The 10,221-nt window shown below is 42.0% G+C and overlaps 1 protein-coding gene across 1 annotated transcript; it reads right to left on the bottom strand.

Moving 5' to 3' along the window:
- Positions 1-355: 355 nt before the first annotated feature.
- LOC119365452 (putative DNA ligase 4) lies at positions 356-10,199 on the bottom strand. The gene is made up of 27 exons (XM_037631088.1): positions 9,805-10,199; positions 9,235-9,326; positions 9,069-9,154; positions 8,830-8,966; positions 8,543-8,617; positions 8,318-8,409; positions 8,130-8,201; positions 7,679-7,758; positions 7,557-7,594; positions 7,448-7,454; positions 7,014-7,169; positions 6,694-6,769; positions 6,467-6,591; positions 6,333-6,367; positions 6,042-6,100; positions 5,658-5,741; positions 5,451-5,543; positions 5,311-5,359; positions 5,078-5,165; positions 4,728-4,931; positions 4,479-4,604; positions 4,298-4,397; positions 4,116-4,221; positions 2,063-2,193; positions 1,817-1,975; positions 1,584-1,739; positions 356-1,478 (listed from the first exon to the last, which is right to left on the bottom strand). Exons 1-27 carry the CDS (start codon positions 10,138-10,140, stop codon positions 533-535), a joined length of 3,708 nt encoding a protein of 1,235 aa, XP_037486985.1. The 5' UTR covers positions 10,141-10,199; the 3' UTR covers positions 356-532.
- Between the last annotated feature and the right edge of the window lie 22 nt (positions 10,200-10,221).

The following is a 10,221-nucleotide window of genomic DNA, read 5'->3' as shown; positions in this document are numbered from 1 at the left end:
CAGTGTTGCCGACACGGAGGCCGTTGGCACGTCAAGTTTCAATGTGGTCCACCCGTCACACATCGTGTGCGTTTCTTTCCCAGTGCTGCCGACCACCCGTCACGCCCACCGCGAGCCCGTGGTGTCGCGTCGTGCGCCTTCCGCTACACGAGGCCTCATCTGAGACCTGGACAGACGGGCCGTCCTGGTGCGCAAGCTGTTCTGTAATTCGCCGCCGGCTGAAGCGCACGACGGCATGGGCAATGGACGCGTCGACGCCTGACGGAAAACCAACCCAGCCATAGGGCCGAACCAGGCTACCGACGCGACTACGGGACACACTTTGCAAGCCAACGAGTGCTGCAAGCCATCACAGTTTGGTCCAGCATCAGTTTTTTCAGGCACCTCACTCCTCAAGGCACAAGATAACTAGGGCGATGATTCGGACAGGGTTGATAGTTACAAGCATCTGTCATATTTACAGGACCGTGGAAACGGTGAAAAAAGACGTGCTGCATACATGCTACCCCGAGCCCAAAGAGGCGAAGCATTCTCACCAATCTTTCAGAAACTCGTCGGCCAGATCTTTGTAGCTCACCTTTTTCTTCTTCGGAGCCACGGGGTTTGGATCTGGGGCTGGAACCCCCGCACTGTATGACGAACTTCCTGCACGCGGTGCTGGAGCCATGGGATTGGATGCAGAGCCTCCTGTCTCAGGCACCGGAGCCCTGTTATCCGACGTGGAACTTCTCACACGCGGCGGATCGTGCTCAACTTTGGCTGGGGGAGCGCTGCTTGCGTCTTCCCTAAGCGACGGTATCATGTCGAGAAGCATCGCATGCAGAGGATCCACCATCTGTTCTATCTTCTCGGCTGCCATGCTTGTTCCTTCACCAGCGTCTGCTCTTTCAGAAGTTCCTTTGCTTTCGAACTTTGGACTGGTTGTCGTATCCTCTGCTGCACTCAATTTGACGACTTTTGGCTCTCGCTCATCCAGTGTGATGAACTGGGCACCTGCTGGCGGTCCTTGGTCTTCATCCAGGCTATCTTCTTCCATCTTTACGACAGAATCTGTGCCCAGCTTTTGATCTTCACCTGTTTCACCAGGGCCGCTTTCGTCAGATTCACGATAGTCTATTTTTGCTTGCCGGGTTCCTCTTCTAGCACTTGTTCTTCGAACTGGTCTAGGAGCAGCTCGAGGTGGTCGTTGGTCCTTGTCACTGTTATCTTCTTCCATCCTGGAGATGTGATGTGTGTTCGACTTTTCATCATCTTGACCTGTTTCACCAGGACCGTTTTCTTCAGGTTCACCATCATCTATTTTTGCCTGCTTATTTCCTCTTCTAGCCCTTGTTGTTCGGACTGGCCTAGGAGCAGCCCGTACAGTTTTCGAACTACCGCTGGCCGCCCTGCCCCTTTTCCTTGCATGTTTAACATGAGATATTTCAACATCCTCATTTTTAGCAGTCTTGTCATTAGAGGGCTGGGCCATTTCCTCACTGAAATAAAACATCACGATAACAATCAAAAGGTAAATAGTTGTTTTCATAGATGATGAAATGGTGGATACGCTGAACCTTCAAATGTTAACATTCAACATATACCTCCTTTCGATTTGTATTTCTTCTAATGTATCTGGTTTAAGGTTGTAGGCGGTTTCAGGCAGTTTCATTTGTTTCTCCACTGAATCTTCTAACCACTTGTTACTGACAACATGCAATCTTTTGTCGTGTAGGTAACGCCTCTCAGCTGGAGAGAAGCTGCATAAACAATAGACTCATTACTGTTCCTATTCCCTGTCACTCACATAATACACAAAAAAACATTAAATCATCACCTCTTGTACAATATGTCAAAATTGTACACCTGAAGAACTGAAACTATAACCAAATGTGTGGCAGGAGCAAGGCTACTGCAATACTGACCACCATGCATTGTAAGGTCCTGCTTCACCCTCTTTAGTGCAAGATCAGATATTACATTGTAGTCCTCATTCCTTCAGGAAGAGAACAAAAAAAAAAGGAGAAACAAATAAGTAGTGACATTACATGGAATATGATATTTGACAGTAAATGAGACTTACACTAAAGGTGCATGATACAAGTAAACGCAGCAACCCTGGAAGAAGCAGAATCTTTCATCTGCATAATACTTCTTTTTGTACCGATGTACCATGCTTGGATCAACAGTAACTTTGTCCATGTTGATGAAAATCTGAACAAGAAGTCAATGAAAGAACTGAAACTATAATCTTAAACTAGCCCTTATAAAAGGGCAAAAGGCAGCAATATTTCAAGACAGCCTGCAACACCTTCGCTGCCACTCGCTAGTCAGAGCAACCTTCTTAGCACAAGCTAAGAATTTTATGTGTTAAAACAACTTTAACAACAAATTGCAATGCCAGGGGATGCAAACAATACATAGTTCTATGGCGAAGTAACAATGCAAAATTATCTTTGGGTGCTGTCAACCAAACTATTATCTTTGGGTGCTGTCAACCAAACTTCAACAGTGGTCGTTGGGTAAGTTTTTGGATGAACATTATCAAGAGATTTAAATTGGTGAAATATGTCGAAGATTTATGTGTCTGAAAGGGATATTGCAACATGATTTCTCTAACTAGGAGATATCCAATGGTGATTTCTCTAACTAGGAGATATCCAATGGTGATTTCTCTATCTTTGAGGCGTTATTCACAAAATGTACATATAACTGGCCTTCAGATATCCTTAAAGCTAGCCTATTCCAGATTCATCTGATCCCAAGGCTCGTGTTGAGGGGTTTCCATGTAGCTTCCAGCCAGCTACAGGGTGTACTGTAGTATGTGGCTATGTACACCTTCTACTACTAGTAATTTGTACGTGCTTTGCACGTGAGATTATTATGTATAGTCACAATACTAAATCATTAAATTAGAGCACCTATGTTTTGGTAAATTTGTCATGTAATCTTGAAAAGGATATTTCTGTAGTCTCTTCACTACAGTACTAACAATTTTCTATATGAAGAATGCATTAGGCAAAACCTTTACTTTTTTCCAAAAGATATGTTATTGGTGTGTTTCTGAAATCTTCTAATTTTTTAAATGCAAACATGAAATATAGGGCAATTAGTTTAATGTAACTAATTCACCTTTTCACACCTTCAAGTCATATTTTACTCTGTTCTAAAAAAGTCATATTTTACTCATAATTTCTATTTCACTTGCATGTCCTCGACCTCAAAGGTGTTTTAAATAAATTAACATCATGTTAAAAATCCAGATCTAAATTTTCTATTTGAACATTTCTTTAAAAACCAAGCAATGTTGCCATTTACACTACTCTTTTCTAATTCCTCCCATGTGTTGAACGGTAAACTGCTTGCTAGCTAGCCTCTGCATCGACACTTCCCGAGATACTTCTAGCATGCACTGGCGTTTTTACTTCACATGGCCTGCTCTGAAGCTAGTTGGTTCTCACGTGAAAGTTCAGAAGCGAACGTCACGTCACATGCTGATGGAAAGAGAGTGGTGCCCAACCGCGAATCCCTGGGATACTAGCCGTAGGATTGTCACATCTAATGGCACATGTGAATCCACGTTTCCACAAATTCAAATCAATCAATCACAGCCGTACGACTGTAAAGATCCAACGGCTCGTATGTCATATTATTGGTACACTATATAGTAGTAAGTATAGATATAACTGACTGAGAGAACTGAGCACCACTCAGTTTGTGGGGCCACGTGAACATCAACCCACCCAGGGGCTGATCTAGATTCAAGGCCAAACAAGGCCAGGGTGCACAGCTCAGGGGCTAAGGAGGATACACCAAATTGGTGTAGAGCCCATGAGATAGGAAAAAGATGTTGGGCCCTGATGCATGTGCACCCTGGTAGCCTAACGTGGCTCTGTCGCTGAACCCACCCACCGGGGTTCAACTCATGGTATTGGTGCCTGGTGTCTAGGTCATCGTTCTTCTATAAACAATGCCAACAGCTTCCATAGCCTGCTGTCTACGTCATTCTTCTATAAACAATGCCACCAGCCATACTATAGCTGGTAGCATGATTAATTCAGACCCCCGTAACACATCTTGATTTTGGAAAATTGCAACAATAAAGCATTTGCCGCATACAAAAATAAGCTTTGTACCTGCTTCAGGTCAGAAACATCGATGTCCCAGTAGTAAAAATCAGCGTACGAGTCAATCTCTTCAGGAAATTTGTGCCTAGCAAAATCTGCAAGAAAGAGGATATACCTGCACAGCGAAATGCATTAGAATATGTTGGGTAAAAAGATTAGAGAGGAATATGTGATATAAGCAAAGGACGAACTTGGGTTGCAAACGAAGAAGTATTTTTTGCTTGCAACAGTCCAAGATCCAGGAATAATGAATGATCCTTCCGTGGCGTATGGCCGCCTGATATTTGATACCTGAGAGTGCAGCAAATAGCCTCAAACTTACTCAGCACCCAGGATAAGGAAAAGTAGCCCTGCACAACAAAAGTGGAATACCTTTCTTCTCTGCTGCTATGCAGTGAGTAACAGAGTCATTAAGATTCATCGAGAAAGATCCTCCATTCTCCACAACCAGTTTATGGAAATAGTCGAGGTTATATGACGGAGGGGTGTTGACAAAATCTAAGTATGATAAGGAATGTACCATTCTGAATATATGGTGTGCTTTTAAAGAATGCAGATATAGTTGCTCGACCTTCTACACAAATGTGTAGGTAGTGGCATATATGCCAAAAAAAAGGATACAGAACATCGTGTTTGCAAATATCAGGGTTTCGCCCTTTAAGCCTGATATGTCAGTCTTCATAAGATGTGAAGGGATGATTGATACATTCTTCTTCTCCCCCCTTTTGTTTATTTTTGGGTTCTTTAAGTTGTCGTTTTTCAGACTCTTATCATCTTCTGCCTTGTGCATTGACCCATTACTTGAGTGCACGATCTCCACAAATGCTGCAATGATCAATATTCCAGAGTTCATCTTTCAGATATATAATTAATATGCATGGCATCAGAAGCAATGTGCCTTACTGTGAGATATTCAAATTGAAATGAGGGTATTGATACAACAAAATTATTAAAAGCGCAAAAAGAATTACATTGCACATCAAGGCACTCGTGCCATGGCTTATCATATCTCACTCGTTGAATGCGGGGGAACCTCAAGCAGTATGGGGCAGCAAAAACCTTCAATATATCGGAAGCAATTGTCAAGAACCAATTGGAGAGCAAATCAGTGATTGGCTAAATTGGACAAGAAGAGATATTTCTTGAGCATAACTTTTTTAAAGACTGCAATACAACAAGTATTCGATTCTTTAAAATGAATTACCTCGGATTTGATTGTTCGAATATCACTTGTTATAGATAGTATGACTGACCTGCAATTCGTAATTTAGCAGATCAGATGCTTACTACAGCTGAGGCTGGCTAGTAAGAAGCCAAGAACCCAAACGATTAAAGAAAGCTTACTTATCAGGGCTTTCTATCCAAACATCTGGCCGCTCCTTCGAATTGTTTGTTACTTCATAAAATCTGGGTGTTTTTTTGGGGGTCCCACTTTTGCTGATTAAAAAAATAGCCATTCATGAGACGGAAATGGGGTGCCTTAACAAATAAATTCAAACATGTAGCATACTAAACTAATAATAATGCAACAGCAGAAACAAAGAAATATACCTAAAGTGGGGCTTCAGTTTCGTGACTAGAGTGGCAAGTTCTTCATCGGAGAGACCGGTACCGACTCGACAAAATGAAAGAAATCTTGCAAGGATAGCAAAATACATAAAGGTAGGAAACACAAACTTTGACAATCTGACCATATCAAAAGCTCGTAAGAAACACACTGAGAACTATTAGAACATGAAAAACTGAACGATCAAAATGCTATAATTTCTTTACTTGCTTATTTTTTCCTTTTGAGACCAGAACTTAGCTATTAAGAAAGTCAATATAGTATTAGGAGAACCGAATTCCCTCTCTTAACCATATATCCTCCTACTTTCCCCCACATTGGTAGATATAAAGGTACACAAACTACTGTAGGAGAAAAGGTTTGCTTACCTTTTGGGGTGACTATTATCATCTGAAGACACTGCAAGACCAACTAAAAACTGTGCAACCTATAAATCGATTTCGAATGATCAGAATTCCTTCATAGCATCCACTTGGAAGAACAAAGATAATTTAAGTATGGTCTTAGCATTACAAGAAAATTGCAATTGGTAAGTCATGAGTTGTTATGTAAGAATCAAGAGAGTACACATTCAAAACTTTGCACCTCAGCTAGTGTTAATGTTGAAACCAGAACAGTGAAAGAAGTATGTGAAATTCAAAACAAGCACATGTACACACCTCTCCTCCTCGACGCCCTGATCCATAATATCCACCTAAAAAATAAAGGAATGGACATACACTCAATCACTGCGCTCAATCAACAGGTGGAAAAGTTTACTGTTAATACTTCAAGTAAGCATCATGATGCTGACCTATAATAATAACATCCAGATCAGCACCAGCATGTATATAATCAGGCTTTAGTTTAAGCCACTTTCCAGTTCGATCACCAGGTTCCCATTTGGAATCAAGGTCCTTTAGTACAATTCCCTCATCTCTAATCACAAACAATGGATTGAAAAATCATGAGACCACATTTAGTTATTAGTGTTACAAACAGATTGCTACGTTGTTTTGTGTTTAGGAAGTGGAAACAAACCTGTTTTCGACAGTCTCCTTGAAGAATTTCTCAACGTCTTCAATATTGGGAGCAAAAATGGACCAGCATGGTTCATCTACAATTTGCAAGCATAACTACTGTTACATATTACTGAAAGGGAAAAAAAAGAGATATAGCAAAAAAATCAAGCTCGTTACGCACTGCAGAAAATAAATTTGTAAAGATAAAAAAAATACATGTCAAAGCAAAAAAGACAGTTCTGTTAACACCCCTGTGGAAAAAATTTTGAAGATGCCATCTAGATTAATTTATTTGAATCAGATGTCAAGTTGAGACGGCATATAACTTTCAGAAGCTACCTGGGGGACGATGGGTGTTTAGACCACCTGTTGGGACCAAAATCTCAAGACGACCCTTTAAAGGTTTGACAACCTTCCGCAGAATTTCATGCCGCTCCGACAAACTTTGGTGGATAACACTAGTGTCTCCAGAATAAAGAATGTCAAAAGCAATATCTGCACATTCCTAGCGTCAAGCAAAACATGGCCAGCATGAAAAGAAAAAGTGATATGAAAAACTGAAGGGTGAAATAATGTCATAATTAAGTATTTGTGAACCAAAGGAAAATAATTTTAAGGTCATGTGTTAAATGCATATAGGTCTACCCAAGCGAGAAACAATTGTCCTAGTGTTTTCAGGACACTGACACCCAAAAGGTGTTTCATTACCAATTTGCCGGTTAGGTATCAATACAGAAAGCAAGATGCAAGAAGCAGTTAAAAGTGAAGGATACAGCACAACTGCAAGGGAAAAAAGGTAAATTCAGTTAGATAGGCACTGCCATATGCCCATACCAGGGTGAACCTAAAATGAACCTATGGTGAACAAGTTAATGATAAAACCTGTCGATTTGTCTCCAGCCCCTCACTAGCAGCCTTTGCTGTGAATAAAATAGTTTGAGTTCACTGTAAAATATTCAACAGAACATGCAAAACATTACTAATTCCAATGAAAGTTTAAAAACCTATTTCCTGGTTTGAGCCAAATTCAGCAAACCGATTCAGCGCAGTGTCCCAAACAAGCATCTCCCCATCCAAAATACACCTGAGGATTCAGTTGAATTCATATCAGAGTTAAGAATGAGTGACCAAGTTGTATTGTGAAATAATCTACACAAAACATTGATATCATTCCCACAGAGAGCTTATATTGTCAAGGAAATAATATAAGGGGCAAGAAGATCCCATAATAACTCAGCACATTCGGGTTTGTCTATCTAGCTAACTAGCCAAATAAGACCAACAAACTGACTACATGTTCCAATAATCACTGGAAAATTTTTGTCCATTTGATTATTATGATAAGACTAAGCCCTGAGATGGACTTCTTTCATGCAAAGTCTGGCATCATTTCTTATTAATGCTACAGTACCCCCAAAAGAGAGGATACTACTGCTTAGTAATAATAAACAATACCTGTCAACCAGGATATTTTCCTTAATAAATTTGGACATCCCAGATGTATATTCAGAATGATCAAGAAAGGTCCTGACATACAGAAAACATTAGTGGGCCAACATGAGGCTCTCTGTAATATGAGAACAACTCAACAAATATATACGTTTCAGAAGAATGTGCAAGTAAATAGGAACAATTTAATTTACCGTGAGAAGAAATGAATCTCTTCCCCATGCTTATGAATTTGGATACGGTCACCATCAAATTTGCACTCAGCAACCACTGGTTTGCCGTGAAGCTGGAGACAGGGAGGTGGCAGTTTGACGAAGCAGATTCAGGTGATGCCAAAGAGAAATACAGAGAAGGTATTTCCTTGGCAATAGTTACAACATGCAGTGTCAAACTAGGAGCTAGAAAAAACAAGGAAATACCTTCTTCCATGCAGATGAAGCGTTACCGACTCTCATAGCTAGCTGAGGCCTCACAGCCTTTCCGACTTCTATATCCTGATCATACAACATAGGAGTAACAGAAGTAATGAGGAAATTGTGTGTGCCTGAAAGACATTCAATGACCTATCCATCCAAAAGATGACTCCATGCATAGACAAAAGAGCAAAAGGTAAGAGCTATGAAATAATACTACATTTTCAAGACTTTGACCGTTGAACCATGAATAGTATGTGTCAGAAACAAAGTACAAGCAACAGTATAATCACCTGACGTTTATGCCTTTGACTTCGATCATTAAGCTTTTCACAGACCCATTTTAAGTCACAAGTGACATTGAACAAGTCCTCAGCGTCAGGATGAAATTCATGGAATATGCTCTTCTCACTGATCCCCAATTTCAAGTCTATGATGGTACAGAAAACATCAAAAGAAATTCAAACGTACTGTTGGAATGCGCATGAAATTATTAAGTGTAAAGAAACGATAGTGTGGAGAACAAGTTCACCTTTAATAATAATCATTAGAAGCCACTTCATTTCAAGGGCATTGGTTTTCTTGATCAGACTTGAAAGAACCGAAGCCTTCTCAGACCTATACAAAATGAGGAAGAACTTCTGATTTCTGACTTTCAGTCATACACGAATTCGAAGAAAAATAGATTCATAAGCTACCTAGTATCACTTGCAGATAGACGATCGAGTGCGTCATTAACCTCCTTTATTGTCAATCCGCCAGAAGTCATTCCTTGTCTCCGCTGCAGCACCTGAGTAGAAAAAGGAAATTATGTCAAAAGCGGCCTGAAAAAAAGGCAAGTTAAGCTGCTAGAACAAGCAGCATCTTAATAATTCAGCTACATGTGTTTTGAACTACATCGGCGTTTCTTTACACATTTATAGTATCAAACCAATGACATCATACAACTACCAATGAGGCTTCCAGCCTTCTATTTTCGAGCCATTAGACCATTTTTCGTTACAAGTTGTGCACCCGAATCACAAGAACACACTGACGATAGCCAGTGGTACATTGCTAAGCATATGAAGAAACATCATGTCAAGCACACAGCTGAAAGGTCAAACCCCCAAGTCAACCTCTAATCCTCAACGGCTAAACCCTACCCAATTCAATCAGTTGGCACAATCCATCGAACCCCACACAGCAATCCATCGACAGCGAAACGACGTAGTGATTACCGAGAATGACAATGCTGAATGGTGGGGAAAAAATGGTCCCGACTGTACCTCGGCGGCTACGAGGGAGAAGTTGCCCGCGTTGCGGCCGCCGCCGCCGCGGCGCCAGTTGGTGAGCCGGACGGCGTCGGGGGAGTCCTTGGCGATGCCGAGCGCTTCGACGAGGGCGGCGGCGAGGGCGGCCTCCTTGAGGCCGTAGGAGCCGCGCTCGCGGTCGAGGGACGGGAGGATGAGGCGGAGCGCGCTGAAGTAGTCGTCCCTGCCGCTGGCCCCGTAGGCGCGGTCGAGGAACGTGCGGAGGCGGCCCCGCTTCTTCGCGGACGTGCGGTCCCGCGTCATGGCCTGGAACATCGCCACCAGGAGCCCGAACCGCACCGTCGCCGCCATCGCCGGCGTCGTGGGTGCGGGGTGGGGACGGCAGAGGGTCAAACCAGGGGCTTCTCTGCAAAACGGTGCCGCCGCTATATT

Source organism: Triticum dicoccoides, chromosome 2B (assembly GCF_002162155.2).
Source record: "Triticum dicoccoides isolate Atlit2015 ecotype Zavitan chromosome 2B, WEW_v2.0, whole genome shotgun sequence".
Lineage (NCBI taxonomy): Eukaryota > Viridiplantae > Streptophyta > Magnoliopsida > Poales > Poaceae > Triticum > Triticum dicoccoides.
The sequence above is the reverse complement of the archived record's forward strand: the minus strand, read 5'-3'. Positions and strand labels throughout refer to the sequence as shown.